The 18347-nt window shown below is 49.9% G+C and overlaps 1 protein-coding gene across 2 annotated transcripts in view; it reads right to left on the bottom strand.

The window, feature by feature from the left end:
- Positions 1-913: 913 nt before the first annotated feature.
- Positions 914-18347, bottom strand: part of LOC121443243 (protein bicaudal D homolog 2) — a 48170-nt gene continuing 30736 nt past the window's right edge. The window contains exons 3-8 of one of the 2 annotated variants that reach the window (XM_041644925.1): positions 12080-12232; positions 9301-9762; positions 7648-8670; positions 6639-6790; positions 4655-4865; positions 914-2965 (exon numbers count right to left, since the gene is read on the bottom strand). In XM_041644925.1, coding sequence (XP_041500859.1) covers positions 2960-2965; positions 4655-4865; positions 6639-6790; positions 7648-8670; positions 9301-9762; positions 12080-12232 — 2007 coding nt within the window. In that variant the 3' untranslated portion in view covers positions 914-2959. Of the gene's footprint in view, positions 4866-6638; positions 6791-7647; positions 8671-9300; positions 9763-12079; positions 12233-18347 lie in introns of both variants that reach the window. The other variant, XM_041644924.1, reaches the window with a different exon arrangement.

The following is an 18347-nucleotide window of genomic DNA, read 5'->3' as shown; positions in this document are numbered from 1 at the left end:
GTGGAGCCAGACGGCAGCCTGAGTTGGTTCTCCCCTTCTGCAACCTGAACCTAGGTCTTCTGGTGTGTCAGCAAGCACCTTTTACCCATGAAGCCATCTTGCTGGCCTGACTGATTTGTATCATTCTAATCTTTTTCTAAATTGTGTATGTGTGTGTATGTGTGCATGCTTGCATACATGCTCGTGGAGACCAGAAGGCCTTGAATTCCTGGAGCAGTATTAAGCTGTTATAAGCTTCTTGATGTAGGTGCTGGGAACTGAACTAGGGTCAAGCACACTATGCCCTCCTAACTTCTAAGCAGTTCTTTCCTTCTTGGTTACCTAGAGGGCTGAAGAATGGAGGCTTCCGAGGGGCAGGGAAATGCTCGCAGTCGGAAGCTTCTGGAGTAGACCCTGAGTAGGTGAGATTGCCAGAAGTGGAGGTGACCAGAGAGCACCGTGGTATGGTATCTACTGTCCAAGGAGTTAAGACAGTTTCATGTTCTCACTCCAACACACTCGTTGTATCTCTGTACACGCTCCTACAGTTAAATACAGTATTATATTGACAAATGAATCCCCCTTGTCCCTAGATCTATTTATTCCCAGGTTTCAAGCAAGACTTTAGCCAGCACAGGTTTCCATGCCTCTGACCCACTGCTTCCTCAACAGGAAATGCAGGTTGCTCATGGGCATGAGTTCTGTAACAGAGCAGTGAGTTCCGGCCACCTTGCTGCTGGTCTTCATACTGACTGATGTGGGCAACCCTGGAGGCACATCCTGTATCCAGAGAATGGAGCCCAGCTTGTTTCTGGCCCCCACCCCCAGTGCCCTCCAACAGGACGGCAGTATGAGGTCCCAGACTCACTGGACACACTGGAAGCAGTCACCTGGCGCAGGAGTAAAAGCAATCACAGAGGGCAAACATGTGCTTCATTTTTTTTTATTATTCTTTATTGGTCCTACCAATGTGACTCTTTACCCAGGCCCACTTTTCCTATGTGCGCTGGCTGTGGAGACGTTCCTGCCACACAACTGCTAGTTTCTCCCTCCTATGCCTTTTCCTCGCTTAGCCTCATTTTCTCAGAAACTGAAGGCATCTGCTTATTATTATTTGCTTTGGGTCTGTGTAAAGGTTCCTTGGCAGGAGAACATGCATATGACTTTTAAAATAAAGACCAACATTCTGACACTAAGGTAACACACAGAAAAAATACAGTACTTAGACATCATTGCAAATAAATACCCCATACAGATGATGTTATCTCAAATGTAACAATATTTGTATGAATCAACACTGTAACAGAAGGCAAAGAGTCCCAACAACTAGGAATAAGAAATGCTCATTCCAGGAAACAGAATTCTTCAATTCCTAACAATTTATATTATTATAATTTGTCCCTTTTTTGGAGGCCAGAGGACAATTTCTCTTCCTCCACTAGTACCAATTTGACCACACCCTGAATCTCACTTAGCAAGCAGTTTGCTAAGGAGTTTAGTGACTTCTGTTTCCTGAAATTAACAGTGATTAGTTACACCAAGCAAGAGAAGCTAGAATGTCTTGTTTTCACATTTGCAAAGAATACTATGGCTAACCCTCTTCCCTACTCACAGGCCAACTGCGCCGGCTCTCCTGACGCCCTCAGCCCTTCACAAACGTGATGTTTGCACAGCTTGCTTAGCTTGTCCCATGAAGTCCATTTGGTTCCCAAAGCACACTCCAGGTTTTCTGTTTGTTTTGTTTCTAAGCCCCTGAATTTGCATGTGAAGAATTACTGACTAACAGAATTTTGCACAATCACTGTTCTCTTTCCCTCAATGCAGATGCCCAGGTACGAAGTAAGCCAGATACCCCCTCCTACCTGTTGGTCCACACTGGCCTTCAGCATTCCCAACTAGCTCTCCGCTGCCCATTGTAGAGAACTTCCTTGGCTGGGACACCTCCCGTAACTGATGAAGGCACTACTGGCAATGGTTACTAACAAAAAGGTGTTGAAATAGAACACCCTAAAAATCGACAACTGTAGAATTTTCTAAGTGTACCACAATTTGGCACAACAACCAGAATAACAAAACAATTCCAATTTGGAATTTCACTGGTGCAGTTGTATAAAATTCTGTTAGTCAGTCATGCTTCACAATGTCCTAAAACCCAGAAAATTCTGGAATTTGTAGGTAATACTACTCATTCAATAATTTATGCTTTCAAGTGCCTATTACTGTTTTAACCAGAGCAAAGGTCAAGTTTTCTTCTTGTTACGTTGAACTATTCCTAAGAATAATAATAATACAATATGAAAAACCCCAGAATTGGAATACCCTGGATTTCTTAATGAACATGGCATTTAAAATCTGTAACTTCAAACATGAACCACAATGCCGTGTCCTCTACAGGCTGTTGAACCACAGCGTGGATACACTAGCCAGCTCCTTGCCGGGTCGAAGCCTCACCTGCAGTCCAGCTACACACACTATGGAGCACAGCTCTGCCTCGTGTCGACCCAGATCAACACGCCTGAGCTAGGACGGACAGCTACAGGACCACGAGCACAGACCACGGCATCGGAGACCATCTCTACGCAAGGAATTAAGGAAGCAAATATAATATCAAAATATCAAAAGTGCACAGGTTGATCGGATAAAAAAGGAGCATGTGTAATAAGGAGCCCCCCATGGCAGGCTGTCCAGCAGGCCCCTAGGGAGCCTGACCGTGGTTGTGGAAGCAGGTTCTTCGGCCGTACACAGGCCTTTCCAAGCAGCAGCTCACAGCATTCTCAACAGTAAAGCTTTTTTTTTTTTTCCTTAAAACTCCCATTAAAAACTTGGGGAATGCTATTTGAAAAGAATTACAGTGGCATATCCAAACATCTCTAAGTGGACTTTAGGCTGCCCTTCCTTCCTCTGCATAGGCCATGGGAGGGGAGAGGGGAGGGGGCTGCAGTGTGACAGGGCCGGTGGCCACATCCTCCCAGCAGCTACTCTACAGCTGAAAACAGGAGAAAATAAGACAGCATTAGAAACCAGTCACTTGCCACTTCCATACCACTTAACGCTAAAGCTCTTGTTCTGGGAGTGAGCGAGCAAATTAGTCGGCAGGAGGCCTGCGTGTGTGTTAGGGGATGGGGCTCCAAGTGCCTGCAAAGCCCCAGACGATGGAAGGAGAGCTGTGTCCTGGCCCAAAGAAAAGGAAAAGCAGAAGGTGGGTGGGCATGCGGGCAGCCATTCCCAGGACGGACATGCAAGGGACACATATGGCCTATTCTACCCAGTGCACGACTGCGTGGTGCCTAGAATCTGAAGGAGACTGGAACAACCTAGGCACCACACAGAGAGAAGAAAGAGAAAGCTGTTTGAGAGACCACAGGGTCCCATGCTGGGGACCAACGTTGTGTTCCACAGGTGAAATGCTGTGTCCCAAACTGTGAAAGATGCCTGTCCACAGGGTGACAGGCTAGCAGCTGTCACAGAGATGGAAGTCTGGGAGAGAAATACTGAGCAGAGTCCTGCTTCACAGCACACTAAAGCAAACGCTTGATGCCACAGTTCTGCACTGACAGAGCCTCTGGAAAAGGAGCCCCAAATTGCACTGAGAACCACATGACTCTTACCAGCCGGTCCTGAGCACAGCTCCGGGCCCACAGGAAGTCCTTCCAGCACACAGCTGGGCTCTGCTGTGCCAGAGCAACCTGGCAGAGCTCACCAGCACTTCTCCAAACACTGCTTCTTTGGGTCTGACAACTTCCAGGAAAAGACCCGAGCATGGGCTATGGGTCTCCAGGTACCAAAGAACAGGCTGCACCAAGGACCAGGGTCTGGCCAGGCACTTGGAACACTTTTTCATTAAAAAAAGAAAACCTAGGACCTCAGGCCCTGCCAATTTGTCACCTCACAGGGCAGAGCAGCATGCGGATCTCAGAGATGAGACCCTAAGCAGCCAAGCTCTGTTCTCCTGGGCGATGGTTATTTGTGTCTGAAGTGTGAGGGTCTCATGCAGCCTCTGGGGTCAGTTCCCCCTGGGACTGGAGGAAGTTCTGTGCTTCTGTCCTGAATATGGTTCGCAGTGAGATGCTGCAGGAAACACAGGGAACTCTTTCCATGAGACCACGCTGGCCACAGAGAGCTGACCCGGGCTGCTCCTACCACAGAGGCTCGAGTCTCATAGAACTGCTCTCAAGCGCTGACATTAGAAACATGCGAGGAACATGCAAGTTTCAACTCGGGTTCTGCCCATGTGCCCAGGGAAGGACTCTACCTCGGGTTCTCCTAACGGTGCCTGGGGACCCTGGAAAACACTTCACCTCACTGTTCTACCAAAGGTGAGCAGCTCCACCCAGACCTCTGATACGACCACCCCAAAAGACAGCAACTGATACAGGATACCCTTGAGGGGGCTGCGGGCGAGAAGCAAAACAAAGCTCAAAGTGTCCTGGTGACAGATGTGTCCCAGTGCTGCCGCTCGCCTAGAATGCTGCCTCCGTGCGTTAGTCACGTTAAGACCGGCCTAGCACTGCTGTCCCACTGCAACTGGGTTAGTTGAGGAGAAGCAGACGTTAGCGGTGTGCAGCGCCCCACAGCCCTAATCACAGTAAATGCTGTGCTTCTCGTTGCAGAACACCTGGTTGGCCAGCCCGGTGCCCTCCGCCCTCTCGCTGGCACAGGCACAGGTGTGACTTACGCTCGGGGTGGCTGGCTTGGCCTTGGGGGTGGCCTTGCTGCGGCCCCTGCGGGTCTGCTCGTGGTCCAGCTCCAGCAGCTCCAGCCGCTGGGTGAGTGCCAGTTTCTGCTGGATGGCCATGCGCAGCAGAGAGTTCAGGGTCTTCTTCTCATCTTCTGCGGCCGCCAGCTGCCGCTGCATCTCATCCAGCTGTGTGATGTACTCATCACATCTGTGGAAACAGCACAGCTGAAAGGCTCAGACAAGGAAAGGCAGGTCCCAAGCACCCCACTCCAGAGTGACTCTCAGATGGAGCTTGAGCCAGGGCTAGGGAGGCTTGTTTGGGTTTCTTTTAGCAAAGGCTCCTTCAGAATAAGGCCATGACCCAAACAGAGTAGCCCTTAACCCTACCCCCAGTTCTGTGTCACTGCGTTTGTTCCTTTGTATGTGTGTTTGGGGAGTGGGCAGAAGGAGTGCAGTGTACTGGCTAGTTTTTATGCCAACCTGACACCAGCTATAGTTATCTGGGAAGAGGGAACCTCAACTGAGAAAATGCCTTCACCATAATGGCCTGTGTGCAAGCCTGTGATGCATTTTCTTAATTAGTGATTGACGTGGGAAGGCCAAGTTCACCATGGGTGGTGCCATCCCTGGGCTGGTGGTCCTAGGAGCTTTAAGAAAGCAGGCTGAGCATGTCAGTAAGAGCTCTCCTCCACGGCCTCTGCCTCGAGTTCCTGCTCTAACTTCCCCAGATGATCAACTACAGACTATGAGATAAAATAAGCACTTTCCTCCCTGCTGTTTTATTACAGCAATAGAAACCCTCTCTAAACCAGGCATGGAGAACACACCTTTAATCTCAACACTTGAGGAGACAGAGGCAGACAGTTCTGTGAGTTCAAGGACAGCCTGGTTTACATAGTGAGTTCTAGGCCATCCAGGGCTACATAGTGAGACCCTGTCTCAAAAAAAAAAAAATAAATAAATAAATTTAGAAAAAATTAAAAAAAATTTCTAAGCCCCAGTGGAGAAAACTTCCAGAGAAATCCTGGAACTCTTCTTGTCTTTGCTGCCCTGGCAGGGGCCTGCTGGGAGGGATGCTAAGACACTGGGAGCACCCAGGTAGAGGAAAGGTGCAGAACCCTGGCCCATCCTGTCGTCCCAACTTAGACCAGCTGGTGGCAGCACCTGACTCTGAAGGGTGATAGGCAGAGGCCTTTCAGCCCTAAGACTGTTCTTTCCCAGCCAGGAAGCCTAGACAACCCTTAAGGGGTTCCCAGGCCACAGAGATCCCTCATGGGAGAGGAAGGAAAGCTGCACACCTCCCAGGCCTAAAGCTCCCTTGGCCCTCCCCTGATAGAAAGGCGGGAAGTGGATGGCAAATAGCTGAGTTGAAACCCCTGACAGTCCTGTCCTAGGAAGAGGAGCTAACAAACTAGTCTGGGCCTTCGTCACCACTGGAACAAAGCTGGAACCAAGAGTGCTATCCCCTATCCCCAAAGCTCACTCCTCTAGGCCCTTTGCTTCTAAGTCTCCTACGCTCAAAGCAATACAAATTGAGCATTCAGGTTCATTAACAGTGAAATCTGAGCTAAGTTTCTGGGGGCCAGAGGAACAGGGAAACAGATGCCTACCTCTGCTGAACGTCTGCCTAAGTGGTATCTACCAGGCCTGGCCCAGACCTGGACACCTGCCTACATGATGCACAGAAGGCTGAGGTGCAGCCAGCCGAGGACCCTGGTGGTGCACAGTCTTTCCATCTCTTTGCTTTCCCTTGTTACCAACTTGAGGCAGGCAAGGAGGGCAGCCCCGCACATGTGATGGGCTGGGCCAAGGGCTGTAATTACCAAACCCTGAGCTGTATGAGGTGCCTGATGGTGCTAAAGCCCGAACCAGCAGGCCTACAGGCTTCAGGAAGAAGACTGAAACCTGTGAGTAAGGGCAACAGGTAGCTCCAGCAGGGGAGAAGCTGCAGGAGAGAGAAGCCCACTAGTGGTGGAGTTACCTGGTGGCAAACATGGCACGCAGGGAGGAGAAGGTGGCTGCATCTTCCTTGAGGGCCTTGAGCTCGTTCCGTAGCTTCATCATGGTCTCGGTCACCATGGCCTTCTCATTCTCATACTTGCTCTTCAGGTTGGCGAGGGCCACCTCAGCTGTCTGGGGACAGAGGTATAAGGTGGTAGGTGAGGTGAAGCTGCTCAAGGGAAGTTCTGAGCTTACAATGGGAACCCTGGGTCCATGGTGGGGCTGCTGCCTGTGAAAAATTTTCTGCATGCAGAGAATTCTCATATGCAGTCTTGGGGACAAAATGATAGCCATGCTTACTGGGGTCCTACCCTCTGATTCTAATTAGCAGGGAAGAATGATGAACCAAAGAGCCTGTCCTGGAGAAGTCACAAAGTTCTGCACCATGCCCCTTGGGGCTTGGGCCATCGCCTTGTTCCTTCAGCATCAGAAACTCTGTAAGGTGGTCAGGAGCAGCTCTGATTAGAGAGCCCTCTAATGCCAACAGTTACTCCACCTTGTCTGGGAGCTCTGAGGAAGGGGACAGCAGGAGACTAAACACAATGGCACAGGCCTGTGGGCCCTGCAACGAGTGGAGGAGGCAGCCTCCCAGTGGGCTCTGGTGCTCCACCTGATGTGGGAGTCCTCCCTGTGTGCTGTGATTACCATTAATGAATAAAGAAACTGCCTTGGCCTGCTGATAGGGCAGAACTTAGGTAGGCAGGGAAAACTGGACTGAACGCTGGGAGAAGAAGGCAGAGTCAGAGGGACGCCATGGAGCTGCCACCAGAGTAAGACATGCCAAAACTTTACTGGTAAGCCACTGCCATGTGGCAATACATAGATTAATAGAGATGGATTAAATTAATATGTAAGAATTAGCCAATAAGAGGCTAGAGCTAATGGGCCAAGCAGTGTTTTAATTAATACAGTTTCTGTGTGGTTATTTCAGTTCTGGGCGGCTGGGACCAACAAGTGGCCTGCTACTACACCCACCCACTTTATCTCACCTGCTTGTTGGCCTTGAGCACAGTGCGAAGGGTGGTAATCTGCTCCCGTTTGGTACTCAGCAGTGACTTCAGCTTGAGGATCTCCTCCATGAGGGCCTCCTTGTCCTTGTCCACGGCAGGACCCAATTCCTGTGAGGCAATTCGCTGCCGGGACAACTCGGTTGTACGGTCTACTGCTGCCTGTAGGTGCTTGATCTGGTCTCGGATGATGGCAATCAGATTGTAGATGTTCATAGGTTCCCGGCGGGGGTCACTCAATGGCGATGGCAGAGAAGAGCTGGGTGAGGGGCTGCTGTCTCCAGTCCCATCCGCTCGGCCCACCTCTGTGGCCAACAGCCCCTTGGGCAAAAGGACAGGCGAACGACGCCCGCGACCCTCAGGGCTGGTACGGCCAGCTTTGCCCTGGCCTTCGCGGTAGTAATCCAGCATGACACGGTTCGGCGTCTCGTTGTTGCACATACACACATGGTGGTAGAGGTTGGCCAGCTCCTCACTGAAGGTTACCAGCTCATCCTGAGCCACATTCAGGCTGCCCTGGGTCTCACCAGCCACATCGCTCACCTTCTTCAGCTCCTTCTCCAGATGGGCCAATAGCTCTCGGTCCTGATGGTTAGCTTTTTCTAGCAGAGAGACCTTCTCTGTGAGTGCCTGGCCCTCAGCCTCATAGCGGCCCTTCTCTTCAGCGTGTTGGGCCTCGCGAGCTTCGTGTGTACTGCGCAATGCCTTGAGCTGCTCCCGGAGTTCACCAGCCTCAGCCACAGCCACATGGTACTTGCAGGCCAGGATCTCGGGCCCATTGATGTCCACCTCATAGTAGTCACCATCTTCATGGCTATCACGGTCCTTCTCATTATCCAGGGAAGTCTGCCGCTCCTTGCCAGCCTGAAGGCGCCGCAGGGCACTAAGGTTCTCTGTGAGACGATTCACCTTCTCATGTTGCTCAGAGAGGGCCCCCCGAGCCTGCTCCAGCTGCTTCTGTGTGTCCTGCAGTGTTGCCAGTAGACCCACCTTCTCCCGCTCCATCTGCAAAGGTAGACATGGCAGTAAAGAGGGTCAACAGGCTTAAAGGACTCCAGGATGGCTCAGCCAGATCTCAGGCTATGCCACATGGGCCATGGTCATGCCACTGCTGACAGCAGACTGGACAGAATTCACCACAAAGACCAAAAAAGTGATCACTCATAAAGGTTCACTCTGTATGTGCTGGAGGGAAGCGGGGCTTCAAATGTGCAAGTCCAGGGCAAACTGGCAGGATCCCTAGTGTCCCAGCTCTCCACCACTTTCCTTTCTTGTGTTGTGGGGAACACACTGTAAACTTTCAAATGTGCCAATGTATGGCTCTGCTGAGACTCTAGTTTGTGGCCTGTGGGTAGGAGTTACACGAGGAGCCATGTCACCCCACCCAGACATGATATGGGTAGCAAAGGGAGCAACATGGGCACCATGGTACTAAACTTTACACAATAATCAGGAACCTACTTCTCTGGGACAGAGTTTCATCTGTGGTAAAGATACAGGATTTAAAGCCAGCATGAGTAAATTAAAGGCAGCCACATGTCACAAAAGCACTGCTTACACAGAACATGCAGTCCTGCCAGCACTGCAGAAGGCATGGGGACAGAGAAGGATGGACATGAGGCCCTGCCTATTCACCTGCACCAGCTGCTGCTTCAGCTTCTGGATCTCAGATATGTGGAGCTCACTGAGCAGGTCAGAAACGAGGCTTGGAGAGGGTGGAGCCAGGCCATCCTTCCTAGGTGTGGATGTCTTGTTGTCCAGTGAGGATTTGACCAAGCCACTATGCTCAAAGCCATTGACCAGGGCTTCAGCATCGTTGTTGGGCTCAGCAGTGACGGCATCATCGCTGAACTTGAGGCCATCTAAGGAGACCTGCAGGTGGCTGGTGTAGAAGGAGTCATTGATGCTCATGTAGTGCGACAGCTCCTTGCGCAGGTTGTTCTTCTGCTCCCGCTCTGTCTTGAGCGTCTCCAGAGCCTCCTCCAACTGCCGTTCAGAGATCTCCTTAAGCCGGATGGCATCCTCCAGTTGGCTGTTGAGGTACTCGGTCTCCTCCTCCAGGCGCTTGATTTCATGCTTGAGGCCCTCAAATTCCACCTAGGAAATACAAATACTCCGGTGTCAAGGGATGTGGTGGCTCCACTCAGGTTGACAAATCAGGACAGTGCCAGAAGACCACCCCCCAACCACAAAGGACAAGGAGACCCACAGAATGAAATGCCACCCTGTAGGAGAGGGCAGTGGCCGCAGCCAAGGCCACTTCCCACATCAGGTGACACGGATGCCATTCTACTTCTGAAAATTAGTACTAATGTGCACTGATTTAAAATTCCATAAAATTACTCAGTTAACACTAACAGCTAAGCAAATCTCTCTCTTTTAAATGTGTGTGCATCTGCATGGTGCATGATGTGTGTGTGGGGGTGCACATGCAACTGTGCAATGTGGAGATTCTCTCCTTCTATCTTTATGTGAGTTCCGGGAACTGGGCTCAGGTCATAAGGTTTGCATGGGAAACACGCTTACCCACTGAGCCACCTCACCAGCCCTAACCACATATTATTATTATTTACGTTTTTCAAGAAAGGGTTTCTCTGTAGTTTTGGAACCTGTCCTGGAACTAGCTCTTGAAGATCAGGCTGGCCTCAAACTCACAGAGCTCCACCTGCCTCTGCCTCCCAAGTGTTGGGATTAAAGGTGTGCCACCACTGCCTGGCCCTAATCACATTATTTTAAAGCATGCCTTGTGGTATGCTATGACCATTATTTTGAATCATATTTTAAAACAAAGGAACTGGACTTCCCCTCAGGGCTGAATGCCTCAGCATCAATTCCTCAGAATGTAAGCTTGGAGGAGCTGGAAGAGAGTGGGAAGGCATAACTGGCCTTATTAACATGACACAGTTTGAGTGAACAGAGTATATGGGAGCTGATGCTTATGTGAGGCTCATATTAAAACATCTCTGTGATATTAAGGAAGCAATGAGGGACTCTCTGGGTTTGGGGGAGGAAGGGAAACCCTGTACAACATTCTAAGTGCACCCACATCCCAGTCCCCCAAGTGAGGGGGAGGAACCTCAGAGTAGATGTAGCTTCACTGGGTGCAGGGTTTCCTTCAGCTTTGGCTTTTCTTCTGCTCAGAGCACTGTGGGCAGCAGTACCAATCAATGCCCAATGGCATCTCACGCTTATGAGCTACAGGATGGAGCCGTGCCCCTGTGGTTGCCCAGCACCAGACTCTATCCCCTGCCTGCTTTTGCAAACACAGAAGCTTCTACACAGGCACACGGGTTTCCTCCTGCAGGACATAAACACTGGGTCCACTGACGATGAGGCCTTAGCTATAAGATGATGTGGGTGACAGAGGGACTCTAATGAAAGCAAGACAGCATCCATGGCATTTGGGGGTAAGGTCTGGGATTTCCTGAGAGAAAAGGCCCTGTTGGCTACAGCTTAGAGAATGGGAAGCGTGTTCAGGTACTGGGTAGTTCTTACCCTCATCCATTCGAGAGGACCTCCTAATCTTTGCCACAGGCAGAGGGGATGTCTCTCATCCCTACAACAGGCAGAATCATGGCAGTGTTCCTCCAGAGGTTTTAGTACACCCTCTTCATCTGAGTTCCCCCATACCTTGGTGATGTGGAACACTGTCCTCTGGACATGACAAGGCCCTTGCTGTCTCGAAATCAGAGCAGCCATGATTACCCAGCTTGGAGACCCTCACAAGATCAGGCCTATAAACATTCTCTCATAGAAGGAAGGGGTAAAGCACTGTTAGACCCTCACCCAAGAGTCCAGCCATTCCCTTCCTCCTGTGTCCTGACCCCAGCGACACCTAATCCTCTTACAGCTATCTCAGAGGTTGCTAGAATAGACAGGAAGCAGAAGGTTAAATGAAAAAAAGAAGTCCATCTAGCAACTGCTGGAGGTTTCACCCACACTCCTGGTAATCCCTCGCCCAAGCTCCTATGAGTTCTCCCCACCCATGCCCCTGGAACCCCTCACCCATGCCTCTGGAACCCCTCACTCACACCCCTGAAATCCCTTACCCACACCTTGGAACCCTTCACCCATGCTACTATGAGTTCTCCTCACCCATGCTCCTGTAAATAAGCTCACCATTGTCAATGGTTCACCAAGGTGGACTTTCTGGTGTGTTATCGGTAACCTATCTGTGCTAAACAGAAATTGACTCCCAGGAAGAATCACGCTGCACTTGGCTTGGGAAATTGTTATAATAAAGTCACAGGCCTTGTTCTGTGCTCTGGGAGCACTAAGTGTTGTGAGCCATATTCCTGTCTCCACTGTGGAGGTATACTGGCCCTGGCCTCAGATATGTGGAACAAGACACAGGAAAGAAGATGGGTGGATGAAAGGACTGAGTGCCCAGGGTGACCCTAGGGTGGAGACTTGCCTGGTTCTGCCTGAGCACAGACACTTGTTTCTGCAGGCTGATGTTCTCCTCCTCCAGCTCTGAGTAGTCCTGAAGTAGACGGGCTTCCCGGAACTTGTACTCCTTGATGTCATCCCGCAGGCGGCCACGCTGGATCTCCACATTCTGGTTGATCTGCAGGGGCAGAGGAAAAAGCTGTGTGCGCTGTTTCTATAGCTGGCTCTACCATGTGTGCTTCCAAGTGGCATAAGGGGGCCCAGTACTACCAGGCATGTGTGAGCACTCTTGACAACAGTGTGGCTGCTTGGAGGGGAGAAGCCCAGGGCAGTGGGGGTTGTGCAGAGCATAACCAGATCAGATCTGATGTGGACTGCATGGCGACCACTGCTGCTTGACAAAGTTCCAGCATTTCAACATCGCAGACCACACTTCTCCAGAACCTCTTTACTGTCATTTTTAATGATTCTCAATATTAATGGCTTTCCCATAGGGAAATTTTGTGTGGGCTTTGGTAAAGGATAAAAATGTGTACAATTTAAATAAAATACAAAAGAATTGTGTACAATCTAAACAAAATAATTCTTTAGGAAAAAAAAAATCACTGCCACTGTGGAACCAGGAATTCCACTGTGCCCTCCTAATTACACCAAGAACAGGAAAGTTAGAGACTTGCTAGACACACCTGATCCCAAGGATGAAATGCCTACAATTCAGATCCAGAGCCTAGGGCCATTAAAGGCAAGAGGTCTCCCATTTAATCCTATGTGCAACCACAGAGTATAAAAGGTGCAGTCTATTTTCTTTTTTTGTTTTGTTTTTCAAGACAGGTTTCTCTGTGTAGTTTTGGAACCTGTCCTGAAACTTGCTCTGTAGACCATATAGGCCTCAAATTCACAGAGATCTGCCTGCCTTTGCCTACCAAGTGCTGGGATTAAAGGCGTGTGTCACCACCTCCAGGCTGTAGTCTTTTTTCAATTAAATGCTGCTGGCAGCCATCCTGACTCACCCTCAGATCTTGTTCATCTCCTCCTTTCTCCACCCCCACCCCACACATCCTCTTTAGAACCTGAACACCACCACACCACTCCCCACCGAAACAGGTCTCTGGCACAGATCCCTCCTTCTTCTCTCAAGGGTGGAACTTCAGACAAGTGGCTCAACCTGCTCTAACCCTGCTGAGCTCTGCAGACTCCAGGAACCGACCTACTTGGGGTGGTGAGGGAATGAAAAAATGACAAACGCAGAAACAGAAAGGCTGGCGTGGAGTGATCTGCACTCTGATGGAGAAGTCATAGCATCTTAAAAGCTCGGCATGTTTATTATACACGGCTGAAATGCTGAACTTCACATCTGAAGGAGGCGGGGTTAGCTAATCTAGGCAGGAGCAATCTGTGTAGGGCAGCAGTCTTATCCAGAGAGAAACATTTTCTGCACACACCACCAGCATTCACACTTGGACTAGAGAAGAGTTTGCCATTCCTCTAAGCCTCACCCAAGGAAGGCTTTGCCAGTCTCACGGATCTGAGTGAGGTGCTGGTGAATCTGACGTGGATGTGCCCATGTCAAACAATGCAAGAACTTCACTTACTAACACTGACCCTTTTTCTCCATCTGCAAGATGGGGTCATCTGACTGGTGAACTGCTAAGTGGGGCAGCACTGTGGCATATCTACAGATGTTCAAACAGTTAAACAGAGTGTCTGTACCAGAGAAATGAAACACATCCACACAGAACCCTGCACATCAGTGTTCCCAGTGTTCAAGGTGGATACAACCCAAGTATCCATTAGCCAGTGAATGGATAAACAAAACATGTTCTATCTGTACAATGCAGTATTATTCAACCACATTAAAGAATGACGTCTTGACACTTGCTACAACACGAATGAAGCATGAAGACATTCTGCTAAGTCAAAGAAGTCAGTCACAAGAGGCCATGCACTGTATGACTCATTTGTATGAAAGGTCTAGAACAAGCAATCCACAGCCATAGAAAGCAGACTAGAGGGGCTAAAGAGGGGTGTGGGAGTAACTGAAAACAGGCTTCATTTTGGAATGATGAAATACTCTGAAATTAACTGAAAGACTGAAGTGTGTATTGGGCAGAGGGCTTGCCTGGCACTGAGTACAAGGCCCTGGGTTCGATCCCCAGCACCACAAAGAGAATAATAACTGTAGGATGGTCCACGTACCTACAGCTATGTAGATGCTGTCAATGCTGAGGGGACAATGCTTGTGTGGACAGAGCTGGGGCCTGGGCTTCTTACTTAGGGCACTGGAGCACATGCGTTGCTGGTCTGGGAGGCCATCTGAGCATTAGGAACAGGGATTGCAGGCGAGCATGAAGCACATTTTTAAGTGAGCTGTATAGGACGTATACCACCTAAATAAATCTGCTGAAAGTTGGTTACTGTCTCCAAGACAAGTATGAGGAGCTGGGAAAACTGTCACAGGGAAAGGATAGTGCAGGGCCAAGAGGAGAACAATAAAACCCACTGTGTTAACTCTCAACCTGCACTGCCCACACTATACAGGGGCATAGAAGCCTCATTCCTACACTTTCAGAGCTACACCATTCTTTGCTGTGGGTGCTATCCTGTATGCTGTAGGTTGTTTAACGATTTCTTGACTTCTGCCCACCAACTGCAGCCCTCTCTTACCCTGTGACAAGACGACTTCACACCAATGTCCCCTGGGAGCAAAATCCCCTAACAACCCCTGCTTCCTGCTTCTAATCCCTGTTCCTAATGCTCAGATGGCCCCTCCGACCAACAACACACCTGTTCCAGAGCCCTGAACCAGGAGTCCAGGTCCATGGCTCTGTCCTCTTAGCATCTACAGGAATTGCTCCAATCACATTTCTGTGTTCATCTGAGGGGCATATGCCTCATAAGATGCCATGCAGGGAGATAAGCAATAATGTTGGATTAGTGAAATGAAATATCTTAAAAAATGGAGAGATGGAGAACACAACAGAAAGTGGAAGAGAGTCACACAGCAAGCACTACTGACAAATTTAGCACTTAAAACTAAGTTCACAATCTATGAATATAGACACAGCCCCCTCATTAAGTGACTGAAAGAGGTAACAGAACTGACACCAGAAGAAACAGATAACATAGGAAGAGAAAGAGAAGACCAAAAGATGACAGAGCATCACAAGAGCAGAGATGGTGAGGGCAATACATGCTGAGAGGAGAGAAACAGCCCCTAGCACAGCTACAAAGAAGGTAGGAGGTAGGACCACAAACAGACCTCTAGAAAGCCTGGGGCTCTATGCAGATGGAAACACATCCAGAGCCGGGCGGTGGTGGCGCAAGCCTTTAATCCCAGCACTCGGGAGGCAGAGGCAGGCGGATCTCTGTGAGTTCGAGGCCAGCCTGGTCTACAAGAGCTAGTTCCAGGACAGGAACCAAAGCCACAGAGAAACCCTGTCTCAAAAATTAAAAAAAAAAAAAAAAGGAAACACATCCATGCTCTTTTCACCCCACCTAAAGCACCAAGGGTATGAGAGTAACTACTAATGTTCTCTTTCTGCCAGAAATGACCCCAATTCCTGCTCTCTCTCAGCCAACTCAAAAGTGCTCGCTATGCAGAAAGTATTCCAGCATGTACAAAGGGAGACCATGTGGACAAAGCCCTCAGGTAGACTGGTAACTGAGGGTAAGGGCTGAGTCTCCCCAGTATCCTAGGGCTATTCAGCAGAAATCAGAGACCTAGAAGGCAGGGGTTAAGAGACACATTGGTAGTTTCCACATGGCTAGAATGGAGAATGCAGCTTATACAATTGGAGATGAACGCAGAAGGCCAGGATGAAGCCTGAGAGAACCAGGCCCAGAGCCATACAAGGAGTGCTATGACCCTACAACAGTACCCGTATGTTCTGTGAGTCCTTAGTGCCGCACTATAAACCTGGCCCTCACAAGACTCTCTAGGAGTTCTGTTCTTACGCCACTGCTAGGACCAGAATTCTGGGTACTAGCCAAGAAGTGTTTCCCTTTGGTGGAGTGTATGGGCCTGCATGGGCCTGTGAATGAGTGTCCTTGTGGAAAGACAAGCACAGAGAAATGTGCAGACACATAAGTCACATGCTGCAAGGTAACATCACGTGACAGGTTAACTGCCCCTTCTCTGTTGACAGAGCAGGAATCAAACACATACACTATCTTTCTAGGGAGATGGCTTCCAACCTCAGCTGCCAGGCTTACCAGAGAGGTTCAGCTGGCCTGCTGTCTGGCACCTCCACCCATCTCATGCCCAACTTCTGAGAGCTCCAGCAGGCTCCAACTAGCCACAAGGGTTTAGTTTTCCCTCAGAAAAGTACCTCCTCCCAGGCTGAGTGTCTGCTGTCAGGGTACAGGCTCTGCTCTATGCAGATGACCAGCCTACATGGAAACAGTGGGCATATGGGCTCGGGGCCAACCATTTAAGATCCTAGCCACCAGCTCTCCTTCGCCTGGATCCCCTGACCAGCAAGAAGTGTGTGACAACTGCCTGCTTCAAGAGGCCACTGTGTTGGGGGACTGTCAGTTCTCTTTGCTGGCCTCTTGAGCTCCCAACCCTTTCCATACAGGGCTTGTCCGTTTATCACCTAGAGGAGAACTCTTATCTTTTATTGGGACTAGTGGGCCTTAAGTTATCCATCTGAGAAACAGTGTCATGTCTGCAACAAGCCTTTTCTCAAGTGATCATCTACCTTCTAGGAATAATGTCAGCAAGAAAAAACCTGACCAAACTGCCCACTGCGGGTCCTACATGCAGCACAACAACCACAAGTTAAATCTCCAGAGATGCTTTTCCCCAGCAACCTCAGTGTCTTCATGTCTGACAGAATACCAAGAGTCATTAGGATGACTGGGTCCAAGACATTAGAACTATCCGACAGGGACAAAATTGTTTGGTACTGTAAAGTTAACACTGGCTCTTAGACAACAGACTTGGACAAAGCCTTGTCTTCATTCTCTGAGACCCTGGGTAGGAGACACCCGGTCCCTTCACTGCACATCCTCCAAGCTCTCTGGGCCCCATTCCAGCTATGGAAGCCGACCCTCCGCAGTAGATGTTCTCTCAGGGAAGTCAGCAGAGCACAGGTCATCAGCGTGTGCTGTAGTCAGGGCCCTGGAGGGAACCGCATCCCAAGCAGGAAGTCACAGGAGTGGAAAAACAGGAGTTGCTATTAGGGACAGAGGTAGTAGGACAGAGGTCATAAGGAATCACCAAATGCCAGCAAAACCAAATCTAACCCATAGGGGCCAATGCTGGGCAATGAGGGGACTATTATGCTAAACTAGGAGCAACAGCAGAGGAGAGACCAATGCTAAAAGTGGGTGGAGACAGTTGTGAGAACAGAACCTCTACCCCAGACAGGTGTGCAGGTGAAGGCTGAAGGGCAGCCTATGACTTGGCTGCAGAGGGCCTCCATAGACCTGTGGACAGAGAAAGGGACACTCAAAAAAAAAAAAAAAAAAAGGCGGCTAAGGGGTGTGTAGGGAGCCTCAGGATTTCCTCCTAAATCATAAACAGGAACAACAGGAATCTCTCCCCCACCCCAGACCTGCCTGTCTTCAATTCACTGAGCTCATTTCCGGCCCAGGACAGTCATCCAGCCTTCTTGGCTGCCTAGGGGCTGAATGTAAGAGAAAGCCCTGCACTGGACTTTCAGGAAGGAGGGGTAGACAGACAGATTGTCACCAGAGCTACTTCTCTTCCTCAGTGACAGCCCCTCCTCCACTCTCACCAGAGCCATACTTGTGGGAGGAAATGAGATCATGCACTGGGCTCCAGAAGTAGAGGCTGCCTTCCCCCAACCCCTTATTCAGACTAAGTTCCTCAAGACCTCAGAGACCCCACACCCAGGGGAAGTGACTGCTCCCTGCTATTGATGGCCCTAGGGTCAGAGTCCCTGGGCCTACTGTGCACAGCCCTGACTACAGCACACGCTGATGACCTGTGCTCTGCTGACTTCCCTGAGAGAACATCTACTGCGGAGGGTCGGCTTCCATAGCTGGAATGGGGCCCAGAGAGCTTGGAGGATGTGCAGTGAAGGGACTGGGTGTCTCCTACCCAGGGTCTCAGAGACTGAAGACAAGGCTTTGTCTGGTCTCTAGTCCAAGTGAGGGCTAAGCCTGTAGAAAGATCTTGAGGTTAACCCCCAAGACCATGGACCTCGACCAGGATTGTAGCTCACATGGAGACTTTTAGCGATGGATCCTCAACCACCTCAGAGTGCCACAGATTCCCTATGGCTCTTGGCTGATCTCTGTCCCTGTGACACCAAATCACAAGCTGG

The sequence above is a fragment of the Microtus oregoni genome, unplaced genomic scaffold (assembly GCF_018167655.1).
Source record: "Microtus oregoni isolate MIOR12 unplaced genomic scaffold, Mior012 000103F_ref0000194, whole genome shotgun sequence".
Classification (NCBI taxonomy): domain Eukaryota; kingdom Metazoa; phylum Chordata; class Mammalia; order Rodentia; family Cricetidae; genus Microtus; species Microtus oregoni.
Note: the sequence above shows the minus strand (reverse complement) of the source record. Positions and strands in the feature narration are given on the sequence as shown.